The sequence below is a fragment of the Akebia trifoliata genome, chromosome 5 (genome assembly GCF_017979445.1).
Source record: "Akebia trifoliata isolate Shusen 1 chromosome 5, ASM1797944v1, whole genome shotgun sequence".
In the NCBI taxonomy this organism is placed as follows: domain Eukaryota; kingdom Viridiplantae; phylum Streptophyta; class Magnoliopsida; order Ranunculales; family Lardizabalaceae; genus Akebia; species Akebia trifoliata.
Genome location: NC_141379.1, coordinates 5,746,757 through 5,773,535, shown reverse-complemented (window position 1 = coordinate 5,773,535; position 26,779 = coordinate 5,746,757). Strand labels below are relative to the sequence as shown.

The following is a 26,779-nucleotide window of genomic DNA, read 5'->3' as shown; positions in this document are numbered from 1 at the left end:
CCACTCCCACATCAACATAGTCTTCCGCTCAATGTGCACCCAAGTCAGTTTAGAATGGCTCAATAAAAATTTTTGTACACTTGGCATAAAAGGCTTGAGATTTGTATGTAAAAGACAGTTGGAGTACCGAAAAATGATCGAATGAACAACACAAAATTAACTACGAAAAATATCCAACTCTAGTAATTAGAAGCCAACAATCAAACCCGTCAAGGGTGTGGCTCGACGGTAAGACGTAGTGACAAGAGTTTGCTCAACATGGCCCTTAGGGAGACTTAGTCTCACCAATCTGAGGACACTCCCTACGTCACCAAAAGAAGAAGAAACCAACAATCAATTAGTTCATTTGTGTATTGGTTCGTGGCTCCGTGCTAGAACTGTATGTGGGATTAGTGAGCCCAAAAGACATCCTATCATTTATTGCATGAGGTAATATCACGCTTTTTGCACTTCTTGATACGATTGCAAACTTCAAAATTAAAAAAAAAAAAAAGTTAACACTTCTTTTTTCCTTCAAAGAAGACAAAAAATACACACATAGCTTCTTCCTAATTCAACAAAGGAGAGGAGGGAGGTGGGGTTGGGGGGGAGAAAGAGAATGGTAGGAAATTTTTTTCTGGATTTTTTCACATTTAGAGTGCAACTAATAACTTTTGATATGCAACAAGCCATTCCCTTTGAAATTTATAATCACTTCAAAAGAGAATTTCAAAAAATTTCAATTAGATAATCTAATTCTATATCCTATTCATCATTTAATAGTTATAAGGCCTTTTTTGTAATTTAAAATATAAATAAGTTGATTTCGAAGATAAAATGATAAATAGGTATTTTTGTAATTTAAAAAAATAAATTAATATTGTGTGCCAAATGAAATTTTATATTATAAGGACCTTTTGTAATTTAAAATATCAAACTTTGGCAATTTAGAAGCTAACATAATAAATATATGTATTTTTGAAAATTATTTGTAGTGTAATTTTATTTGTTTTGACAAAAATGAACTTATTACATGAAAGTTAAATGTAAACCTGGGGGCATTTTGATCTTCCAAATTTTGTTGTCCAACTACACTTACGATGCCTTAAGATATCAAACTTTCTTATAAATCAACTGTCGTCACAACTTTTTTACTCCCTAATAGACATTAACAGCTTATTCATTTCTAGAATTTGAATAACTCGGAAAAAATGAAGTATTAAATAGAGATTAATGAGAAATAAACATAATTAGTATGACTGGTGAAATAATTTCAACCAAATGTCCCATGAACAAAAAATTTAGCTCTGTTTGAAGACCCTTGGAAAATGACTTTTCTTGAAAAATGCAATTTTAATGTGTTTGGTTGATGTATTTTTCCTTAAATTCAAGTTCAGCCCAATGTGACTTTCTTTGAATCTTAGGAGGAGGGGAAATGAATTCCCACCCCCTCTCAATGGGAAAAAGACTTTCCGACCTCTAAAAAAATTAAACCATATATTTTTTAACACATAAAGGCCCTGTTTGGAATGCTACAAATTATTTGCAAATGCAAATAATTTGCTGAAATCAATATTATATAATGCAAATTATTTGCATTGTGAAAAATTTGCAAAATTAGTCAACTCCAACATATGTATATAAATTATTAAAATATCCCTTATAAAAATAATAAAATTACAAAATTACCCTCAATCCCAGATAGAGGTAAAAACCAATTGGTATTTGTAGTGTCCCGAGCAGGGCTCTTATAAAAGAAAAAAAAATATTGGAAAATAACCTAAGTAGTAATTTTATCATACAGTTGATGGGATAAAGATCTAAGAAAAATCTGGTCTATCTTTATTTGAAGTTGATAGTTTATTTTATAGCTTGTAGGCTTCACCTAGTGTGCTTGGTAATTCATATATTGAGCTAACCAGAAAATTAATTCATATACAAATTAATGTAACAAGCATTGAGGGTATTTCTTTAATTTGAACATTTTATTTGATGAGGTTGAATTAGCAGTGTCAATGGGTCAGTTCTGATTTGATTCCTAAGGAATTTAGAACCATAAGTAGGATATTTAGTTCGATTCTGATTCTTATTAGTTCTTGGTCCGATTCCAAAATAAATGAAATTGGAATCAAAACTGTAAAAAATCATCGATTCTCAAGAATCGAATGAGAAAAAAAAATACTTCAAAATTCTAATCATTATAAATAAAAAATTATTTTCAAAAAATGAACATATTATCAACAAAATTATTAACTTAGTTATAGTATGTTATACTAAAAATAAAAATTAATGATTTTTTTATTCAAAAAAAAATAAAAAATTACCTTTATTAAAAGTAATAAACTTTTAGAAGAGTAACTCATTTTAAACTCCAATCGATAATTTATATGAAAAATTAAAGAATTTTATATAACATGCATTTATTTTGAAATAAAAAATACCTTAAGTCATCTATAGTACAGAAAAAAAAAAAAATAACGAAAAAAATCTGTTTCGAGTACCCGCGGGTACCCATTGGATAGAACTTAGCAGTTTCGATTCCTATTGGTTCGGTTCCATTTTAGATTTGGTTCTAATTGATTTCAATAAAAGGGGATCCAAAATCAGGATTTTTGATTTCGATTAAATGGGTACCCATTGACACCACTAGGTAAAATGAGTTAACATTTATTTTTATTAAGTAGCCCCTACAAAAATTTTGCATTGTAAAATCGGTAAAGAAAATGAAATGCTTTTACAATAGATTTCCAACTTGGTACCAAGCATTGGTAAATTTTTTCCTTTGCAAAACATTTGCATTGCGAACTATTTGCAAATGTAAATGATTTGTAATGTACAAGTAGAACCAAAACCTCAATTCGACTTAGATATCCATTAAGTAAAGTCAATAACTCATGAGTCAAATCAAATGAATCGCATAAAAATATGTTAAATTTATAAATTTAAAAAAAATAACGAATTAAATATGCATTTTTGAACAAAAACATTATATATCACCGAATAATCCACTTGAGTTGATTGGGTTGACTTGATGAGTTCGTTACATTGAAATTTGGGACCAACTTACCATGAAATCCAATGAATTCGATTCAGCCAAGTTTTACGTTGAAGCTCTAATAAATCAAGAGAACTGCAAGTGGTATCCCAACTTTTATTTATGACACTTTAATTTCTTAAATAAATTATCACACCCCAATTAAAGATTAAAACATACTCTTCAAATATTTTCTTTATTTTTTTAATTGATGTGTAATAAATAAAAGTTGGGATGGCAATAACAGGTATCTTAAATTGATTGATGAACGTGAGTTTTTTAACCATCAACCTCACAATCCCAGTTTTTACTATAAAATTTGAAACTCATTTCTCTTTCTTCCTTCCTATTCTTGATCATCCTTTATCCTTCATTTTCAATCAAACCCAGTTTATTTTTTTATTTCTCCCAAAATCAATATAAACCCACATAATCATGGAATATCTTATTGAATTACTAAATATCAACTCCTAATAATTTAAAATTTATTATTTATAAATTAAAATTTTGAGTATTACTTATTATTTAAAAATGAATTGTATTTTAATTTTATAAGAAATAATATATTTTATTATATTTAATAAGAAATAGGCATTTGAAACATGCAAACAATGTATAATATGATTGTAAAGGTAAAAAAGACAATTTATCAATTTCAGCAATGTGTAACAAACATGATTATGTATCTAAACAAACAACTTTTTCAACATTTAAATTGAACACTTTTTTATTTCAACACTTAATGCAATTCAACACTACACGCAATACGCGCGCTGGGGGGTACAAATCTCCGATTTAAACCTCATGTGATTGCGTGTGAAAGGCCCACTTTTGCTTAAATTCGTTTGATCATTTTTTACTTAAAGATATCATCTCAATTGTTGATCTATCTAATCGTTAGAATTAATCTCTATGACTGTTTGGATTCTCCAACGTTCAGAAACGGGTTAATAAAGGCCCAAACGTCGCTCTTTAATTCATTGGACTGTTGGGCTTTTTTAGACCGTTTGAGTTTTAACCATTATAAAAGAGGAGTATGCTCTAGAGTTCTGAATGCAGAAATACAGGCTGCAAACATAAACTTCTATCTCCCTCTTTTCTGTTCTTTTAATTCTCACTGTTCGTACACCGACCGATTTGATCAAGTTCGTAGAAGGTCTGTTATTTTCAAGTGCGCGGTTAACAAACTTGTGACTGTTAAATCTTGGAAACCAATCGCCTAAGACCAACTTGCACTATAGATATCATCCAAAAGGGGCAAAATTGATTTTAAGGATAACGATTTCTCCGTGCTTCAGTCACTTAATCCGATAAGTTCATTCAAACTATTCTTATATTTTGATTTATATAACATTTTTCTGATTCAAATTTATACATTAGGTTCATCATACCTTTCTTGTTGTTTCTAATGACAAGCTAAAAAATGGAAAAGAAAGGTAGTTTTAGGTATGAATACTGATGAATGCACGCAATCTTGGTACATGGCTTAGCTCATGTGGCAATGGCACAAAACCACACATCTTTTTTCTGTATATCCTGATGAAAACAATCTATGGTTCAGCCACATGTGCATTTATCACGACTCTTCTTTAGGTATACCGCTACATAGTTTGGAGAATATTTTAGACACCCCTATATTTTTCGAATTGATGACATGCCACCTTTGAATTTAGTCATTTTGTGATAGATAATGACCTAACGTCATCATCTTCCAACTAGTAGCCGAAAAACCCCTAGTTTTCTCAAAACTAGTCATTGTGCAATGATTTGAAGATAAGGTTAAGCAAATTAAAAGAAACATGCCATGGGAGGTTAAATAGCTTGAACACGACGGATTTTGGGAGAAAAATAAAGGGACTTTAGGCTAAAGGTAAAACATGACATTTCCATAATTTAGCATTGGTCTATAAGAAAGACCAAGGTCAAGGGAGGCATGTCATCAGTTTAAAAACACAGGACCATCTCAAATATTCAACAAAATGGAAAGGGGTAAATATAAATCATACAACACACCCTTCAACTGGCAGTATTGGAAAATTAATTGTTTTTTTTCTTGAGAAACTGTAATTACTACATTAACAACCACACAAAAAAAATACATACAAAGACGACCAACCTTGATGGATTAGCAAGAAGAACAAGGTACTAGTAGATGCAAAAACTTGCACTGCCTTGTGATCTATGATATGATGTCTCGTGATCTACACTTCTTGTACTTTTGGGTGTGCCTGCAACACAACCCTCCAATACTCAAATCAAATTAAAGTACAAAAAATAGTAGAGAAACCATGTATAAGAAGAAAATCATACCTTTTAATATGTCTATCTATGTATTTATAGAAGTGAAACCCTAAAATCCCCATGAATCTCGTTTACCAATTTCATCTTTATTCGATTTAGAAAGTGAATCTTGATTTGAAATGTTTCAAATCATAATCCTGTCCTTATTCACTCCTTCCTTTTAGGGATTATACCTTATCAAAGTTCCAATCACTTTTGACTCAATCCTGATTTTTAAACTCAATCCTGATTTTTAAGGGCTTGAATTGATTTAACTGTCCTGCCATGCATCATTGACTAATATTCCGTCGACCAACCTACATCCAAACCCATGGTTGGTTTGTAACCACATCACCGATCTTACCCTTGGATGAATTGACTCAGATCTCCATGCCTAACCCAAATCCCTAGGTGTCCTTAGTACCCAACAAAAAATATCTTCAACAATACTCCCATGAATGCATTAAAGGAAATGTTCTAATTATTCCAATGAGATAATAACACCCATCTTGAAATAAAATAATCAAAATGCAATACATCATTGCTATAATATTGTTTTCTTTAAACATCTTAATTGGGACTAACTTTTGAAAATAAAAAATGGTGAACGAGTACAAAAATCGTAGTGCCCGAGCTGCAAATCCCACTCATCAAACATATGTTCTACAAAAAGAAAGTAATTTTGGGAACAAAAGATGAGAGGATGTTACTACTTACCTCAAAAAAAAATAAAAAAAATAAAAAAATAAAAAAAATAAAAAAATCACGATTTGCTGCATTTCGTATGACTGGAAGGGCACCATTTGCTGCATTGTCTCCTTTTGCTGAGGGGCCACCGTGACACTAAGCTTTTCGTATGGAAGACAAGTAATTTGCATAGTCACTCATTACGAAATCTTCCTAGAAAGGTTCTCCAAACCACATCCGACACACTTGAGTATGACCGTTTCCGTTGTGGGATCGGGCTTAATAACAAACTTGACACCAAGGAAATCTCTAATATGCCTTAGTGTTTCTAAGGCATACGGTGAGAGCTTCCCCACACGAACCTTGGAAACGTCTCGGGGGCATAAAGCACAAAGAAGGAATAACAAGCCCTACAAACATAATTAAAATCAATTCAATTGGATGCAGTAGATTGTTGAGAAACCCATGTCAACCCTTGTCATCAATGATCTGGTGAAGGTTTTCAAATAATAATAGAGTAGAATCCGAGCACAAAATGAAAAAAAGTATCATACTTTGCAGCACAACCCACATACCTGGTGTGCCGAATCTACCACTCCCCCTTGCTCAATCTCTCCAAGTAGCATAGAAGCAGCCTGCACACCAATGTCTTCAGGTGGCATCAGCTCTTTCATCTCATCATCCTCGTGGTCCTCTGTGTCCTCCCCATGTGCATAACAAACTGCGGTATCAGTAGAGATGAAGCAACCAGATGTAGTCTCAGCAACCAATGAAATACCATAGCCTGGTGATCTGCCATAGGATTGAAAAACCCGTTAAACCAAAAACTGTAAAGCCGGGTACTTTTAAGGCAGGACCATGGTTTAAAACCTCGTATCGTTTCAATGTTTCAGTTTTCTTAAAAATCGAAACGATACCAATACATTGGCAATACATTCAAAAACATCTTTTAGAGTAGACCAAGGTCAAGGGGCATGTCACCAGTTTGAAAACAAAGGGGTATCTCAAATATTTACCAACACATGAAAGGGGGTTATTTAAATAACCGATCTTTGAGAGGAGACCGAGGTCAAGGGCATGTCATCTCTCTCTTTGGATCTCTCAAGTTTCACCCTCTCACAGACGAAATCAAAATCAAAATTGAAATATGAATGTTTAGATTCTATAATTGCACCATATTGGAATGTTAAAAGACCAATACATATTGGCAAATACATTCCAATATGATATGATATTTTAAACCATGGACAGGACAGAATCAAAGTTGAATATCGAAAACTTCCTTAAATTACAGCATGGTCATGGTAACAAATAAAAACTTTAAATTTATTTTAGAAGTACATCAGCTTTGTTTCTAGGAAGAAAATAACTTTCTGAATGGTAACTTTCATAAAACAAAGAACATACTTTCCAGCTTGTAGACCAGATTTATGGTCAGTATATATATGAACATCAGGAAGTAGACGATTAAAGATTCCACGAGCAGCATGAATCATAGTGTTTTCGAACTGAGAAGAGACTCTGGTAGAGAAAGTTACTCCTCTAATCCTCTTAACCATTCCTTCATCGACCCACGTGACTGCCTGTATAAGAGAAATACAAAGTGAATGAAACCCAATAACATAATAGATGAAGCACCATATCATTTATCAATAATTCAGGAAACTCACTGATAAGCTTTTCTGAATGATGGGTACTCCCAAGACAACTTCTCCGCCACCCTGAGGAGGAGCTCCTCGACACACAATTTTCAACTCCAATCCGTCCGAGGGAATTCCAAAACGCTTAAGGATAGGCAACGTAGTTGATCGGAAAGTATCAACTGATGAATCCTTCGAATCATTAGTAATTCCTGTAAACAAAACATCATTTTATACTTTTAGCTTACTACTACAAATGGAGCATGTGTTTGTTCTTGTATAGACAAACATGCAATTCACATACCAGGATAACTTGTGTGGTAGAACAGACAGCACCACCATGAATGTATGGAGAACTGTGTAAAATGCAAGTGAAGCATCCAAGAGGTGCATCTGAGGGATGGAATACACTAAGGGTGTATTTGGTTGCAAAAATAAGGACCAAATACACCCCTAGTGATTTGTGTTTAGATGGAACTCTCTATGCAACAACTGATTCTGTAGGTTTTTTAGTTTTTTTCTTTTTTCTTTCTTGTTACGCTGTGGGAGGCTGTCTCGGCCTCCTCCTTGTATTTTGTTTTCCCACATTTCAATATATTATACTTTTCAACAAAAAAATAAATAAGGACCAAATTCCATGCAAGAAGGACCACTTAGCTAAGTGGCAAGACCTTGTGGTGGTTGTTCCCAAGGTCTCAGGTTCAAATCTTTCTATTCTTTGCTAAAAGGTAATCAAGACCTTTGTTTTCCTGCTTCCCTTATTTGGTCTCCTAATGTGCCTATCAAAATCTCTTTTTTCATTTGGTTGGCGGCTCTGAATAAGCTTTCTACAATTGATCTCCTAAGACGTAAGGGTCTTTTTTTGATTGATTATTGTTGTTTATGTAAAGAGAGTGGAAAGTCGGTGGACCACCTTCTTATTCATTGTGAGGTGGCCCATAGTGTGTGGCCTTATTTTCTCTTTTCAAGGTCTATTGGTGTCTGCCTCAATCAGTTATTTCTCACTTGTTTGGTTGGAAGTCCATATATTTTCCTGACAAGTTGAAGATTCTTGCCCTTTGCTATTTGTTGGGGGTTGTGAAAAGAGAAGAATGGGAGCACGTTTGATGGGAAAGAAATCTCTATGCAAGTATTAATTTTTAACATTTTTGGTTTGGAGTTCTCTTAGTGTAAGCAGTATAAGGTTTTTAGAGGGTTGTTTTTTGAAGATTTTCTATTTAGGTGGGACATTGTTAGTAGTGAGAAATTGTAATTTGTTCCCTTTGAGGACTTCTTGTCCTCTTATCAATAAATTTCACTTATAAAAAAAAAATGAGAGTTTTTATAAATCGGATATCTCATCCAAGGCGACTTGGTCTCTTTCAAGATGAGATGTCAAAACAAGTTTTAAAACCATGAAACCAATATGCCAAAAGGGCTAGACCTGTTGGAAAGCGTCAACTCTAAGCCTTAAACCAGTTAGGAATGTAACATACAACTGAAACAAGTAATGCAAATTAAGAACCGAAAAGTTCAAATTGAAGAACTAGAATGAACAAAAATAGTAGAATTGAAAGTAAAGAATTGTCAAACCTTTGAGCGTTATAGAAAGAGATTTTTTCCCAAACAACCCCAGCACCATCAGTGGTTCCAAAAAATACCCAATTGACCGACTTAGACCGCAATCGTGCACGATATTCCTCCCACCCATTAGAACTCCTGGTTTATACTTCAATTTCGTTCCTGTAATATAGAGATAGTAATCCATCAAATTCTTGCACTGTAAACCCTAAAAAAGGAGGCAAAAAAATAACATTTTAAATAGAGATAGGAACCCATTAAATTCTTGCACTGTAAACCCTAAAAAAGGGGCAAAAAAACCAAAATTTAATTAGTTTTACCAGTTTCGTTGATTTCAACAACACAATCGTCGCTAATCTTCTCTAACAAGTGAAGAAGTGAGATCTCGTGGGGGCGGAGACCGGGCCATGTGTCGTCGGGTCGGATATCTTCGATGAGGATTGGAGTGGCTGAGAGGGTTGAGAGCAGAAGACGTTGCCTTAGATGCTGGCTTCCCTTCACCTTCGTATACGAAGTCTTCACCATCTCTCTGCGATTGATTTCGAAGCTGCGAAGGATTTAAACAGGTAGAGTCAGAGATTGATTTCGAAGCTGCGAAGGGTTTAAACAGGTAGGGTTTTAGTAAGAGAACTGCTATTAGCAGCTCTCTTTAGTAACTGCGGGTGTAACCAATGTCATGGTTGCTGGAAATACGGCTCACCCGTACTCATAAACTTTCACCTTAAACATGTCATAAACATCAATCCTGACCATTCAAAATTTTGGGTCAGTTGTTTGCCGATAACCTAAATTTTCTACAATCCTAACCGTCCATTGATGTGCTATGGGCATCTACAAGCTATTCATGTAAGGATTAACATGATGTTGTATACTTTTTGGTTAATTGAATTTGGTAGCAATGGCACATGTTGCCTTCTAGTTCTGAATAATATTAGAATTATTATTTCCAAATTAAAATGTTAATGTAAGAGGAGAAAACAATCTATTGTGTTATAAACAAAATAATCATTTTAATTTTAATAATATGGTTTTAAAAAATTTTGTTGGGTAAAACAATAAATTCTGTTCACTTTGGTAAATTATTTTATTATATACCACTTTTGAAATTAAAATGATAATTCTGCTTTGCACAGCAATGGTGGTATAAATATAAAAATCCCAAAAGGATACATTGCAAAATAACTTTGAGGGACTATGCTAGAATGTACAATCTAACACAACAGTCATGTATTGATCATGACTTGGATCATATTTGAAACAACAAAAGAAAAAAGTTAAATAAACACATCGGCCTCATCAAATGAATTTTGGTCTCTATATCACGTGGCACTCTCTTCTAATTGAACTATAGGAATAAGTACCATAGAAGATCTGCTCCTCGTGTTGTAGCGGTTTATAGAATGCTTTTTTGGAGACGCTACACTCCTATTTGTTCATGTGTATGGAAGGGTATTCTAAATTTATAAAAATTCTCACGTTAGATGATTTCAATACACGTGAACCAATAAAAATGTGAGATCTTTAAAATTGCCCTCAACCTTACTTAAGAAAAGGTTATTTACATGAAAAAGCTTCCAAATCCATTTCAATAGCACCCATAGTATCCATTAGCATTAAGAAGTTTTCAAGATAGCTATACTAAAACCACATGACATGTTAAAAGCAAATCAAAATATTTTAAACCTCTATTTGGAGATATGGTCTTTAAAGAGCTTCAAAATCCAAAATCATAGTTTGGCCGATGAAGTATACTCGATGCCAACATGTTCAAAAGAATATTTAAAGGAACTTTATTACTTTTTATTTATTTTTGTTTTAAATAAAGTAAATGCTAATACTTGTTCTCCATGGCATAAGATAATTTTTGGATAGATCCTGAATTTGGTTACTACAAGTAGTTTCGATCTTAAACAATTAGAAAACAAAATCTTGGTTAATCTTTAACTGGTTACGACGATCTTCTATCATAATTACAAAATAAAATAATGATTAGTATGGAACTTTCATCAAACATGACCAATCAATTTGAGAAAAAAAAAAAAAAGCTTATTAACTGGTTTTGTTGTATCTCTTAAATCTAGGAGGTAAATCTTAATGGGTTGCATTCAATATTGGATAATACTTGAAATCCATTACTGTAAACTCATATTTTGCAAAATTTGCATCGGATCTTTAACAATTAACTCTCCATTTGTTTGTGGTAGAGGCAACTTTTTAAAAGATATTCGCTTTAATTATAATAGTCATAGATTTCGATTTACAATGGATGTAGTTATTTAAAATATTGAGAATTAGGAAAATGGATAGTTTGTTCCAAAAAAGAGAATCTGAGACATGATTAGTGTTTACTCACCTTATCAACTTTTATCTTTAATTTCCTCCAATATTTCAATCGTGGAATTGAAACTATTTTATTCTTAAAATGGAATAGTTACAACTTGAAAGAACTTAGAAAAAAAATCCACCATTGAGGAACTTGGAAGAACTTTCACTCTTCTTTTGGTGTCTTAATTGTTATCTTTTATTTCATCTCAACTTATACATATAAAGAAGGAAAATAATATTAATTATCCTATAAATCTTAATAGCGTGCAATTTATTTTAATTTATCACATAAGATAAAAGCTCATAAAACGGTGAATGCATGAAAATGTATGAAGTGAGAGAAGCATGAAAAAACTCATTGTGGTGTTGCCATAAACCAAGATTCCAAAAACTAGGTTTCCATATGAAAAGGGCAAAGTTAAAATATTTATTAAATGGAGAATATTTATATGAGTCGTACTGGAGTAACATTGAAATTGACATCGTTTGGGACATTGGAGAGCAAAGAACTATAGATGCTTTTCACTCGCATCTCGATGAAAAGTATATGTGGTTCTATAAACACATCCATGTCGGCAATGTCCCAAACGATATCAATTTCGTTGTTACTTCAACATTTTCCTATCTATATATCTATAAAATAAAACATAACGGTGGATCACACTCCTTTGTTTCAGTATTTATACCCTATAAAACTGTAGTTAGAGGTTACTTGTAAAACACAATGCTGGATCGCATTCTTTTTTCTCTTCTTCATGTTTTCAATGATAAACCAACTTTATTGTTTTCTCTTTTCTTCCATTTTTCAAGAAAATCCTTCAACTTTATCCTCTCTTTCAATGATATATAACCCTTTAATTTTATTGTCTTTTCTCTCTCTCTATTCAATAATACCACTCTAACTTTACTATCTTTTCTTTTTTACCCCTTTAACCCTAAAGAAGATTAGGGCACAAGTAAATTGTAGTATATATAATAAAACAAGATGGTAGGTCCCATTTTTTTTCTCAAGTTTTATACCCTATAAACGATGTATCTCAAGGAAAGGTCTTACATTTTCTCTTCTTACTCTTTTCAAAAATACCCCTAATTTTTTTTTCTTCTACCTATAGAGACTCCAATTTACATGGGTCCATCTTGAAAATGGTCCACAAAAGTGCATTTTGAATCAAAATTTATCAAAAAGGCATGAATATTCGAAAATCTAATATTTTTTCTAAACAAAAGCCTAAGGGCCCTTGTTTGGCCGATGGGCTCGCAAATAAACTTAATATATATATATATATATAATAATCATTTCTCATTTCATTAAGCCCATATCTAAACCAGTCCTTAAACCAACTCTAACCCCCAACCTATGACCAAACCATATCCTATGCCCAATCTCCTAATCAATTCCTAGTCTAAACCAATTTTTACCTAAGAACTTAGCTTAAACCAATTTCATAATTAGTTTCTAACCTAAGCCTATCTCAAATCCAATCCATTGTCCAAGCCTATTGTGTTTCAAAACCATTCCCAACACCACACCACTTCAAAGTCCATCTCCATATCACTTTTAAGTCCAATCCCATACTCATAACTATTCCAAATCCAACATTATTTCAATCTCCTAAACAAAATCCATTGACCCATGTCAAGGTCCAATAAAATACAAAAGTTCATTCTCACAAAATTTGCCATGTGTCATCACATCCCAAATTCAATAAACCAAACCCCATCATTTTATCTAAAATTATCTCACTAGTCACCTCATACTATTTTTCCTTAATCAACTCATCTAACCTATCACTTTGACCATTCTTTCAACAAACTCGTGAGAATGAGTAACCGCACGCAGGTGTCACTTAAAAACATAGGTCAAAATAGACCCATTTATCATTTTCCACATTTAACCCCCCCCCCCCTACTAACCTCAAATTCCAACACTATTTTCTTAAAGTTTTTATGCCATTTTTTTTTATCATTTCCTACTTTGGAACCCTTTTGACCCTAAAGGGTGTCCCAAGGCTCTATAATCTCTCGATAAAATGAGAATGCTTGGACTCCTACTCTCAAGCCATCTCTCTCTCTCTCCCAATTGTAAATCCTTACACAAATCCTCTCAACCTTAAGTCTCTATACAAGAATTCAAGATCCAGAAACCTTCTTTTGAAGATTAAGAAGAAGACATTAAGAAGAAAAGAAAAATAAGATCAAAGTAGGGTTAAAGACAAAATAATTGTATTCCTAGCCCCTCCCCCTTCTAACTCTCATCTTCTTTAATTTTGGTTTAGAAAGCCTTAAGATGTAATCAACACCCTCTCCTATACGTGGTAGATTGTACTTCGACTCGATTAAAAGGGTATGGATTGAAGCCATTTTCAAGAAAGAAAAGTCTCGCTCTCCTTAAGTTATTCATAGATTTTGCACCCACCACTAAATTTGTTTTAAGGCTAAACATTTTTCATGATCACAAAGGCCTACATTTTTCAATTTGTGTGTTTATAAGGCAAGACATGATTAAGATTATTTCTCTCAATAAGGGAATTCCCATAATCTAGATCAATTTCAATGTTCCCTTGCGTTTTAGGGTACAAAATTGTGTTTTATCGAATTTTCTTTCTTTTACTTTTTTTTTTCCTCTTAAAATGGCCATGTTTCAAGGTAATCTTATGGTATGAGATGCCTAACACCTTTTCCACTTTCTAATTAGACCCCTTACTTAGACTTTAGGTAAATTGATTTTATATCTGTACAAATGTCACTATAATACAAAAATCAAATTTTCGAAACTAATTTCCTGTGACCATTCACACCAATATCCTAAAAATTAATGGCGGCAACTTCAAACCATTTAGTGTCAATCTTTCAAACTCAAAAATTGTATAGCTATATTAACATTATCCAATATTACCCCTCCAACTTTATTTTCTTTTCTCTTCTCCCCCTTTTATTAATACATCTACAACTTTATTATTTTTCCTCTTTTACCTCCTTAACCTAGCACGGGCAAACTCGATCTAATATATAATAAAACACATCAATGGACCCTTCTCCCTTTATTTCCTATATAAAAAGGCTAGGAATGAATGTCACTATAAATTCTGAAGAAAATTTTATCTTCCCTCTTCTTTTCTTTTTCAAGAATACCCCTCCAGTTTTATTATCTCTTTTTTATTATGCCTCTAAGATTACATTCATAATTGAGTTATCTCTCTCTCTCTCTCTCTCTCTCTTTATATATATATATATATATATATATATATATATATATAGATATATATATTTCAAAACATGGGTTAGAACCTTTGGAATGAGCTAATTTTTTGTGAGGATGATCTCTACGGTGAAGAGATCATCCTCTCAAAAAATTAGCTCATTTTGAAATTTCTAACCCTAGTTTACAAATTGAAGAATCGTGAACCATCCAATTTTTGTAAATCACTTTTGATGGGGTTAGAAGTTTTGGAATAAGCTTATTTTTTGTGAGGATGATATATATATATATATATGGGAAATGTTCAACACCTTACACTTTACCCTACGTTTTACCAAATGTGTTTTGTCCTACATGGGTTAGAAGTTTTGGAATGGGCTGATTTTTAGTGAGGATGATCTCTACGGTTAGAAGATCCTCCTCACCAAAAATCAGCCAATTCTGAAATTTGTAGCCCCATGTTTACAAGTTGAAAAATCGTGGACCATCCATTTTTTGTAAAACATTTTTTTGGGGGTTAGAAGTTTTGAAATGGGCTGATTTTTGGTGAGGATGATCTCCTCACCATAGAGATCATCCTCACCAAAAATCAGCCTATTCCAAAACTTCTAACCCATGTAGGACAAAACACGTAGGGTAAAATGTAGGGTAAAGCGTAGGGTGTTGAACGGGACCCTATATATATATAGGGTTCTGTTCAGCACCCAACAATTTGCCCAACATGTTTTGTCTTACATGGGTCAGAAGTTTTAGAATGGGCTGATTTTTGGTGAGGATGATGAGTTAGAAGTTTTGGAATGGGCTTATGGTGAGGATGATCTCCTCACCATAAGCCCATTCCAGAACTTCTAACCCCATCACAAATGGTTTACAAAAAATAGACGGTCCACGATTTTTCAACTTGTAAACATGGCGTTAGAAGTTTTGGAAGGGGCTGATTTTTGGTGAGGATGATCTCCTCACCATAGAGATCATCCTCACCAAAAATCAGCCCATTCCAAAACTTCTAACCCATATAGGACAAAACATGTTGGGCAAAATGTTAGGTGCTGAACATTTCCCATATAAATATATGGTTGATCTAGGGATCCATAAGCACATATTATTATCTCGATTCTAGTTAGATATAATATAATGAATTCATGTACAAGTAGGCTGAATATTTCACTAATACAAATGTTATACACTTAATAGTCACGACGTCACCTTCTACAATGTCTATTGTAATGTCTTTTGAGCATCCCAGATTAGATCTTTTATGGACCAATACACAAAATATCAAATTGATTGTTTACTTCTAGTTACTAAATTTGGGAAATGTTCATTGTTGATTCAGTGGTATTGTTTGAAAATTTTCAAACTTCATTACCATCACGAGTTGGTGTGAATACAAGGGATTGGTGGAACTAGAGTAGTGTGTTGTAAGAATTTATTTTTGCTCACAGAAATCTGGGATCCACCAATCACATCCACCCACGTGTATTGAATGGCATTCCTAATTTATGAAAGTAGCCTTGTTAGTTACAAACCTTATATTGTTGGTGTGGCTAGTGGTGGAGACCGTCCATTTGTTTTGCTTTTAAACTTATTAACACAGCGATGTAACTTTTCTTCTTCTTTATTGTCTATCGGCATAGCGCAAACTTATATTTATACATTTTGTACTATCTACATTAGGCTCTTGCATGATGCAAAGGTTATGAACTCTACAATAAATAATCTTTTTGTCCAAGAAAATTGCTTTAAAGACCAAAATAGAACAAGGAAGGAAGTTTTTATGTTCCACCACTAGAATGGTAGCAAGATCTAGAAACAAATATGAAAGAGAGAGACGGTCTCTTCTATCTTCAATTTCCTCCAATATTTCAATTGCACCAATTGTGCAATTGAAACTATTTTAAATTTCAAAGGAAATGGTTCTAACATGAAATAACTTAAAACACCATCAAGTAATTTGAAAGAATTTTCACTCTTCTTTCAATGAGTAGTAGTGTCTTAGTTGTTATATTTGATTTGATTTCTACCTAAAAAAAAATTTACCATAATATAAATCTTAATAGCGCATGCAATTTAGCACGACTTATGCACAAGAAAAACACATATAAAATAAATCATGTTGAAGGCATGAAAATACACAAAGCGAGAGAAGCACCAAATGACAACTCAACATCTTGTTTGTGGTTTAGATTGGGCTTGAAAAAAATACCCCCCCCCCCCCCCAACACACACAATTTTTTTTTTTTCTTGGCATCAAATCTTGAGTTTAAGAATGGATGGTTATTGAACTCTTACATTTAAACCTTATATCCAATGATAATAATTTAAAAAAAATCTCTTTTTTCTATTCTATTTTTTTGAGAGTTCCTAAAATTTTACACTCTATATACAACATGTGGCATCCGATGGGGTATTTGGGTGCCACATTGAAATGTGGTCCATAGAGATAGATGGTACCCAAATACAACAAAAACAAGAGGCTGAGTTGTCCATTTTTAAAACCTTGGATTAAGCCCAAAAGAACTTTTTTTTGTTTTTTTGGATTTGAGTTCGATGAAATTTAGAGGGCTGTGGTGTTAGATTGCTAATGTGGTAATCCATTTGAGCAAAACCAAGGCTTAAACCCTTACTAAGTTAGGAAAGTGTTTCTCATGTAGGCATTGGTATTGTAGGGTTGTGTTTATGGATTCTCAAAAATAAGATTACAGAATTATTTTAATTACAAAAATAAGATTATTGCAACCTAATTTCCTAATTCTTGGGATTCTAAATAACTCCAAACCTAAAAGAACCCATTCAAATATATCTCCATTAATTATAGCCAACAATAATCTTCAACAAACTGATAGCCGATAGATTTAGTTGGTTGAAAATAATCTATACCTCCTATTTGTAATATTTTGTTATAAAAATAATTCTTTAATCTTATTTTTGCCAATCCATAAACACAACCCTGCAATACCAATACCCACATGAGAAACATTTTCCTAACTTAGTAAGATTTTAAGCCTTACTAAGAGTCGTTTTACTCAAATGGATCACCAAATTAGCAAATCCAACATCACAACCTCTAAATTTCATCAAAAAACTCATATCCAAAAAATAAATTTATTTTGGGCTAGATACAAGGTTTTGAAAATGGACAGCTATCGAACTTCCACCTAACTCCAAAATTTAAAATTAAAATGTATATTTTAAAAACGCCCCGTTTAAAATTAATGATATTAGATTTACCCTCTTGCGAAATGCAAGATTAGGCTTATCCCCTTGAACGTAAATCAACTTTGGGTTTTCTTGATCATTTAGGGCATGTTTGATTCCACGACAAATGGTGTGGCAAATCATTTGCCACGGGGTGTTTGACATCAAAACAAATTAAAAAAGGTGAGGAAAAAGATTTGCTCTGGGTATATGATTTGCTTCTCAAGCAAGAAATCTGTTCTCACCCTCCCCCCTAAGAAAATGATTTGCCATGGTAAATTAAAAAAACAAACTTGGTTAAATGATTAATAAACAAAAATATAAAATAAAAAGGAAATCTATTCAATGCGAATGTCTTCCAACTAGGGGTGTCAATGGATAGTCGAAAATTCGAATCGGATTCGAATTCGAAAAATCGAATATCATCCAAAAATTTCAAATATCGGATTCGAATTCGGATAATTTTATATATTCGAATCCTTATTTGATATAGATTCGAATGTTAATATTTTGAATCCGATAATATCTGATTCAAAATAATATATAATATATATTATCTTTTTTCTATAAATAATATAATATATAATACGTTTTTTTTTAATAATGAAAAATCAATTGGATAAGGAAAAATTGTGTTTTTTAAATTTACAAATTATTCAAATTCTAATTGGATATTATCTGATATCCAATAGGATAATCGAATTTGAATTTGGATAGAGTTTTAGAACATCTGGATTCGAATTCAAATTCAGATATCAGATAAATATTTCAGATTTGGATATTGTTGTATCCGAACCATCCGTTGAAAGGCCTACTTCCAACCGCTGCTCCTCTATCTTTCTCACACTTCTTTGTTTGGCCGGTAGCTTATTGATATAAGAATCCGACTAGCCTTACTAAGTTAGATGGATTACACCCTTACTAAGGGTCTTTGGACTCACCTTGTGACATCAAAAACCATGATTCGATGTTTCTGTGTTCTAGACAAAACTCTATGGACTTTAAAAGAAAATCATAAGTTATTTTTTACTGTTAAATTTTAATTTTAAATTTTGGATTTAAGGTGGAATTTTCATAGCCATCCATTTTCAAAACCTTGGATCAAGCCAAAAAAAAAGTGTTTTTTGAAATTTTTATTTTTGGATCTGACTTTTCGATGAAATTTAGAGGGTTGTAATGTTGGATTGCTAATGTGGTAAAACAACCCTCAGTAAGGCTTAAAATCTCTACTGAGTGAGGAAAGTGTTTCTCTAGATATATTAATTGAGTCCGATTAGCCTTACTATGTTTTTAAGGATTTTCACCCTTACTGTCCTTGGGTTAACTTTGCGACATCAAAAAACATGATTCAAGGTTGTAGAGGACAAAATTTCATGAACAATAAAAAATTTAAAAAAAATATATTTTTCACTGTTAAATATTAATATTAAATTTTGGAATTAGGTGGAAGTTCCACTATCCATTTTAAAAATCTTGGATCAAGCCAAAAATAAATTATTTTTTGAAACAAAAATGTCACAGTTTTTTATGAAATTTAGAGGGATGTGGTAACCCATTTGAGCAAAACGACCCTTAGTAAGACTTGAAATCGTACTAACATTGGCATATCCAACACTAGAATCTCTAGATTTCATGAAAAAGTTTATATCCAATTTTATTTATTTTTTTCAAAAGATAATTTATTTTGGGCTTGATCAAAGATTTTGAAAATGGATGGCTATGAAACTCCCAAATCTAAATTATTTTCCGTGATTTTTTTTTTTTATATATGTTGTGCTCAAATAGTGGAAAAAGATTTGTTTGTGCAAATCATTCTCTTGTCAAATGATTTGTCAGACAATATTTTCCTTGAAATCAAACACACCCTTAATGGTGAAATTTTGATTTTAATTTTTTCTTTCAAAATGCTCTTTAAATACTTAAATTACTAAATCAAAATTAAGAAAAGATCAAAATTTCACTGTTAAATCATTAAAAAAAAAATAATAATAATAGCAATGTTGACTAACGCCTAATCTTGCATTTTGCGAGGGGGTAAACCTAATATCAGCAATTTTACAACAGAGTGTTTCTAAAATACCCAATTAAAATTCAAAGGTGAAAAATAATGTTTAATTCTATTCATAGAATTTTGTCCTCTACAACCCCGAAGCGTCGGATCACATATTTTGATGTCACAAGGTGAGCCCAAGGACCCTTAGTTAGGGTGAAAATCTTTACTAAGTTAGTAAGACTAGAATGCTAGCTTAACCCACATAAGTGAACGCCTCTGTGACTTTACCCTAAGCACCCAATTTTGTATCCTAAACCTAAATTCAAGGCTGATCCTTTAACTAAATGGCCTTTGAATTAGAGAGGCCCAATTCTGGTCCACATACAGAAGGCTTTAAATACTTTCATTTGTTAATTCCTTTGTTTTGTTGTTTATATTTTTTTATATGTAAAAGAATTTCTTAATTTCGTTTCAAAGGTGACATCAAATTAGTTATTACTATAACTTATTACGCATTAAAAGGTTAATAGGTTGGTTTAAAAAGGTAATATTGAGTATTAAAGATCTAAGTAGTTCAAGGGCAATTTGGGCATGGTGGTGATTAAATGACGGAAATGGACTTGTGGTTGATATGTTCAGTGGCTATTTAGGGGTAACAGCAAGTAAAATGTCATTGTTAGGGTTTAATGGGCTTGTGGGCTGGTCGTAAAGGATTGAAAAGGTTAGTAACTATTGGACATGGGCTGGTGGTTTTGTGGGCTTTATTTTAGGTTAGAAGAACTCATCTTCACTTCCATCTATCCCTCCATTGCTTAGTTGAAAAAAATAAAAAGAATTGATCTTACAATATTTTAATTTCTAAATTTATAAATTTTCAAATATTATATAATTATAATTAGAGTATATATAAAAATTTTATTAAATAATTAAATTTTAAAATCGCAAATATATTTAACATTATAGTGGTGAAACTTGAAAGTGCTCAAATATAATTATAATCAATAATATATCAACAACATTCACCATATCATAAGTATCACCCATTATTATTATATCATAATGTTATCATTCATCATGTAGTCATTATCATATCATAACTGGTAACCTAGAGATTTGAGTAAGGAGGTTCGATTGCAAGATGGGGAAGGTGTTAGGCAACTCATCTAACTTATGCATAAGTTGTTTAGAAAGGTTCTTGATGACCATATTAACAAAACAAAAAAAATTAATAACATCAAAAGGATTTCTTAATCCAACAACAACAACAGCCAAAAAAAAAATCTTGATCTCCATACTTATATCAAAATGTGATGTCGGGCTAGAGGCTGCGTGGGGGATACGGAGGACCACGAACTACCCCCACTACGTCCAAATGACAACGGCCGCAACGTGAGTGGTAGATGGAGATTGAAACCCTAATGTGACATGCAGGGGCAGATCCAAGATTTTCTTGTATTGGGGGCAAACTATGGTTAGTTGTATAGTTGAAGAACTTGAAGATGAATGGTTTTAAGCATAAAATTCAGAGGTTTTTGGTTAGAAGTTGAAGAAAATGATATCTAGGTCATTTCCAATTAGTATATGAGAAGTCCCGATCAAAAGGCAATGTCATCAACAAAATTGGAGGGAGGTGATGATCTGAGGACAAATGGGACAGGTAATTAGTTGAAAATATAGGGGTGTCTTAAAGTTCTGTGGGGGCAATTGCCCCCACCAGCTCCTTACTAGCTCTGCCCCAGATGACGTGCTAACAAAGCATGAGAAAGCACAGGTGGCCGCTAAAAATAATTATAAAAGGGCAAGTAGAAGCTACGAATGATTAAAAACGGAAGATACGAGGGAAATTAGTTATGGCCGGGTCTCCTGGTTTTCATTGCTATCCTTGGACGAATGCAAGAAATGCCATGAACAACGATCCCTAAGAAAGAAAACCAAGTTGACAAGGAAATCTCCATCTCTATTATCTCTACCAGATGTAATAAAACTATTTATCAACATTCCACAATGGTGAGATTTATATAAAAAAAAATTATCGTTAAAAGTCAGATGTATTTAAAAACGAGATTGATACGACATTAAATATCAAAAGATTTTTGTAAGATTTGACGACTAAACAAATTGTTAATTCTTCTTGATATTCCATTTGATTTATTTGTAATGTACATTGAACCAAGTCGGTCTCACTAATATATTTCCTTTTCTTTCCTATTGATCAAATCTTTCACCCAATATGATAATAACGAGTACAAGTACGAATTTGCTGTGAAGAAATTTCTATGTTTAATTAATGAACCAATGGCATGACGTCGCATGTATTGAAAAAACAAATGTGATTGGTTAGTTAGTGGAGAGAAATTTTGAACTGTTAGGAGTTCGGATTTTAAGTGTTTTTTCTATACACATGGCATTATCCTATTTGGTTCATCAGCTTAGCACCAAAAAATTTTAACAGTAAATTTGTTTTCAATAATAACCCCTTTTTTTATTTTGTTAGTAGTAAACCCTATGCCAAACCAATATCATTAATAAGTTTCCTTTTTTCTTTTTCTTTTTCTTTTTCTTTTTTTCTTTTTCATATATATATATATATATATATATATATATATATATATATTTCTACACATAGCTTAAATTGAAAAAAGTTGGTGTCATTACCTTATTTCCTTTTCTTTCTTGGTGATCAAAATTTTCACCCTATATAATCATAACAAGTATGAATTTGTTGTTAAGAAATTTCTATGTAAGGCCGATGATCCAATGGCACGATGCCACATGTATCTAAAATGAAAGTGTTATTGGTTGGTAGAGAGAAAGGGAGAATTTTTAATTTAACGGTTAGGAGGTTGGATTTTAAGTGCTTTTTCAATATACGTGGCAACATCCTATTGGTCCATCAGCTTAGTACCGAAATTTCTTAACAACAATTTCATTCTCAATGATAACCCTATACCCTGTACCAAACCAATACCCTGGGTTCAAATCCCACCAAGCTACCGATAATAAAAAAATGTTTTGGTGGTAAGAAACATACCTTTCTCCATTTTGAAGTAAAGTAATTAAATTTGTTCGATGAAATAAAGTGTTGGGCTTAAGAAAATTCTTAAAGAGCAATAAGATTTTCATTTAACAAGTAATTTATCAATTCTGATCCAATTGGGTGGTTCTGGATCCCTTATTATTGAAACCAACTTAAATTGGGTGTGTTGGAAATGAACCAATTGAGAACCAAAATCATCTAAAGAGAAATATTTTGATTGTTTCGATTTTGATTCCTTTGATTTGAGAATCAGAACCAAGAAAAATTAATGGTTCTAGTTCTAATTTCTATAGGAACAAAACCGAAATCGACCCTTTGACAGTCCTACCAACTATTCTATTCGTGTGAACCCACCTAATATTTCAACAATGATTTGGCTTATGAAATTATATATTAAATCATATATAAGAAGGAAGACTTTGTCACCACAAATTGCTTTGGAGAGATATTAAATCATTTTTTCCCGGTGTTTTGCATGTCGAGATTCTAAGCATCGGGTCAAAGAATGCATTTGGTTGGGGATTAGGTTGAAAAATATGTAATTAAATTGAAAACAATGAGATTTAGCTTCGAACGACAATATTTAAATTGTGTTCAATGAGACATAGGGTTGAGAACAATTATGGTTCTCACGGAAATTGTGATTTGAAAATTAAATCAAACAAAGTTGGATTATTTTAATCAAATGACGTGTTCGTAATTTCAACACATGACATTTTACCATCTCTTTAAGAGAATCGTTTTCATTAATAGTTTGATTAGGTCTAGGGCCGACTTGATACAAGTTGAGGCCTAAAGCGAAATGTTAAAATGAGGCCTTTTTATATTTAATATATTAAAATAAATAATAATGAATTATTTAAAGAAAAAAATTATTTAAAATTTATTTTTCTTACTTTTTGATATGCAAAGTTACTGGTTAAGTTTTTATATACAAGTTTTGCTAGTATATCATTTTTCAAGGTTTAAAAAATCTTTTTTCTTTTTTAAATTTTCAAGGTTGTTTTAAATATTTTTTTGGAAACTAATCGTTTTTTTAGTAATCCAAATGGGTGGATTTGAGTTTTTATTAAATATTTATTTATTTTCAACATTAAATAGAATAGGTTAAACTTTTTAAGTCTAAATGTAATTGTAGGTGAATATATATATATATATATATATATATATATATATATATATATATATATATATACGGATCATGGGACATATGTAAAAACAATGTAATAATAATAAATTTTCAAAATATGGGTTAAAGATTTTGGATTGAGCTGATTTTTTGTGAGGATGGTGTCTATGATGAAAAGATCATCCTAAAAAAAAATCAGTCTAATCTGAAACTTCTAACCTCATCAAAAGTGATTTAGAATGTGGACTGGCGATTTTTTACTAATAATTTGTAAACCACTTTTGATGAACTTACAAGTTTCAAATTGAGCTGATTTTTTGTGAGGATGATATTCTCATCATAAAGACCATCCTCACAAAAAATCAGTTCAATCCAAAACCTCTAACCCATATTATGAAAAACCATTGTTTTTTTCATGTCCCATGATCCACTCCCTATATATATATATATATATATATGGGTCAGGTTCAAGGGCTATATGAGAAAACATATGTAAAAACTTTCGTTTTTAATAAAATTTTAAAATATGGGTCAGAAATTTTGGATTGAGCTGATTTTTTGTGAGGATGATCTCTATGATGGGAAGATCATCCAAAAAAAAAAAAAAAAATCAGCCCAATCTGAAACTTCTAACCCCATTAAAAGTGATTTAGAATGTAGACCGTCGATTTTTTACTAATTTTTATCACTAATTTGTAAATCACTTTTGATGGATTTAGAAGTTTCTGATTGAACTGATTTTTTGTGAGGATGATCTTTTCATCATAGTGACCATCCTTGCAAAAAATCAGCTCAATCCAAAACCTCTAACTCTTATTTTGAAAAACGAAAGTTTTTTCATATGTCTTCTCATATGGCCCTTGAACCGCCCCTTATATATATATAGGGTAGCGTTCAAGGGCAAACTTTTTAGCAAACTTTTTGGCAAAACATTTTTCAAAACATGGGTTAGAGGTTTTGGAATGGGCTGATTTTTGGTGAGGATGATTTCTACGGTGAGTAGATCATCCTCACCAAAAATCAGCCCATTCCAAAACTTCTAACCCATGTTTACCAGCTGAAAAATCGTGGACCGTCCATTTTTTGTAAACTGTTTTTGATGGGATTAGAAGTTTTGGAATGGGCTGATTTTTGGTGATGATGATCTCCTCACCGTAGAGATCATCCTCACCAAAAATCAGCCTATTCCAAAACCTCTAACTCATGTTTTGAAAAATGTTTTGCCAAAAAGTTTGCTAAAAAGTTGGCCATTGAACGGCCCCCATATATATATATATATATAAATATATATTAAGTTTAAAGATAAGGTTTTTAAAAATTTTGGAAACTAAATATTTTTGGAGAATCCGATCTTAATTTTTTGAAGATGACTATGTTTAGAAAGAAAAATTACGGGTAATTTATGTTAATCTAGGAAAAAAAACATAGGGGCATCTCACATATTTATTAGACCACAACTAGGGTATAGCCTATACAACTTATACGTTTTGGTATTTTTATTTGATTAGATTCTAAATTAAAAAATGTCAATATTTTGAAAATTCCTATTAAACAAAGAACTCTAGGCCTTTTACTCTCATCTATAATCAATTGACAATCCTATGAAAGCATTTACTATAAATTGTTGGAGGACTCTTCTAATATTTTGATCATCATCCAATAAGAATGGAAAATCTTAGTCGATCTGAAGAATAAAGAGAAGAATGTGAGTTTAGTAGTAAGAAAGAGAGTTGATTTAATTAACGGAAAACAGGCTATTGTTTCATTTTTCTTGAGAATCTCTCCCATCCTAACCGTATCGATGAGACTAATCAATCGAACAATGCTAGATTGACTTATCGGGACAGTACATTGTACGCTAAGTTGACGAGGAGCTGTGCTCAAAACGATGATGTTTGCACTTGTGTGAAGTCACTTTAGGATTTTCTTAATCATTAATTTAAAAAAAATATCCCCTTACATAAACCTCATATATATTCTTTCTCAACCTTCATATTTATAACAAAACCTTTTCTTTCTTTTTCTTGTTTGTTTGTTTCTTTCTTTCTTATTGATTATCAAGAATTGAATGTTATGTCACGGACGAATTTTGAACCACAACTTGATTTGAAACTAGTGATCATGCTGCAAGATATGAAGGTGATATCTGATGAGGATTAAAAACTTAAAGAGATGGTGAGAAGGACATGAATGTAGAACATTTTATGAAAGAGTTATTTTATTGAAGAATTAATGGATCTCGGTGGTTTTGAAGATTTCCATGACTCAATGGATGTCGACATTAAACAAATTTAAGTTCGATGTGGACACTTCTTTATTGACATTAACAGGAATGGAGGATCACCACTGCACAATATGTAAAGCTTCTTATGTGATATGTGATGAGGATTAATAATTTAAAAGAGACGGTGAGAAGGACATGAATGTAGAACATTTTATGCAAGAGTTATTTTATTGAAGAATTAATGGATTTTGATGGTTTAGAAGATATGATAGTAGAAGATTTCTACGACTCAATGGATGTTGACATTAAACAAATTTAAGTTTTGAAACTTCTTCATTGATATTAGCAATAATGACTAATCAGGAATGGAGGATCACCACTGCACAATGATACCGCATGAATAATATAAAATGTTCCATTTTTTGAGTTATTGTTTATCCAACTTATTGGTGGTATTCAGCAGTAATTGTTTTCCAAATTAATTTTTTATTTAT

General features: G+C 32.1%; 1 protein-coding gene across 1 annotated transcript; it reads right to left on the bottom strand.

Annotated features, from left to right (window-relative positions):
• Positions 1-5,905: 5,905 nt before the first annotated feature.
• Positions 5,906-9,927, bottom strand: LOC147401233 (putative RNA 3'-terminal phosphate cyclase-like protein). The gene is made up of 6 exons (XM_086442424.1): positions 9,501-9,927; positions 9,193-9,342; positions 7,651-7,832; positions 7,388-7,563; positions 6,556-6,772; positions 5,906-6,390 (listed from the first exon to the last, which is right to left on the bottom strand). The coding sequence occupies exons 1-6, from the start codon at positions 9,703-9,705 to the stop codon at positions 6,181-6,183; spliced, it is 1,140 nt and encodes a 379-aa protein (XP_086298550.1). The 5' UTR covers positions 9,706-9,927; the 3' UTR covers positions 5,906-6,180.
• Positions 9,928-26,779: the final 16,852 nt, after the last annotated feature.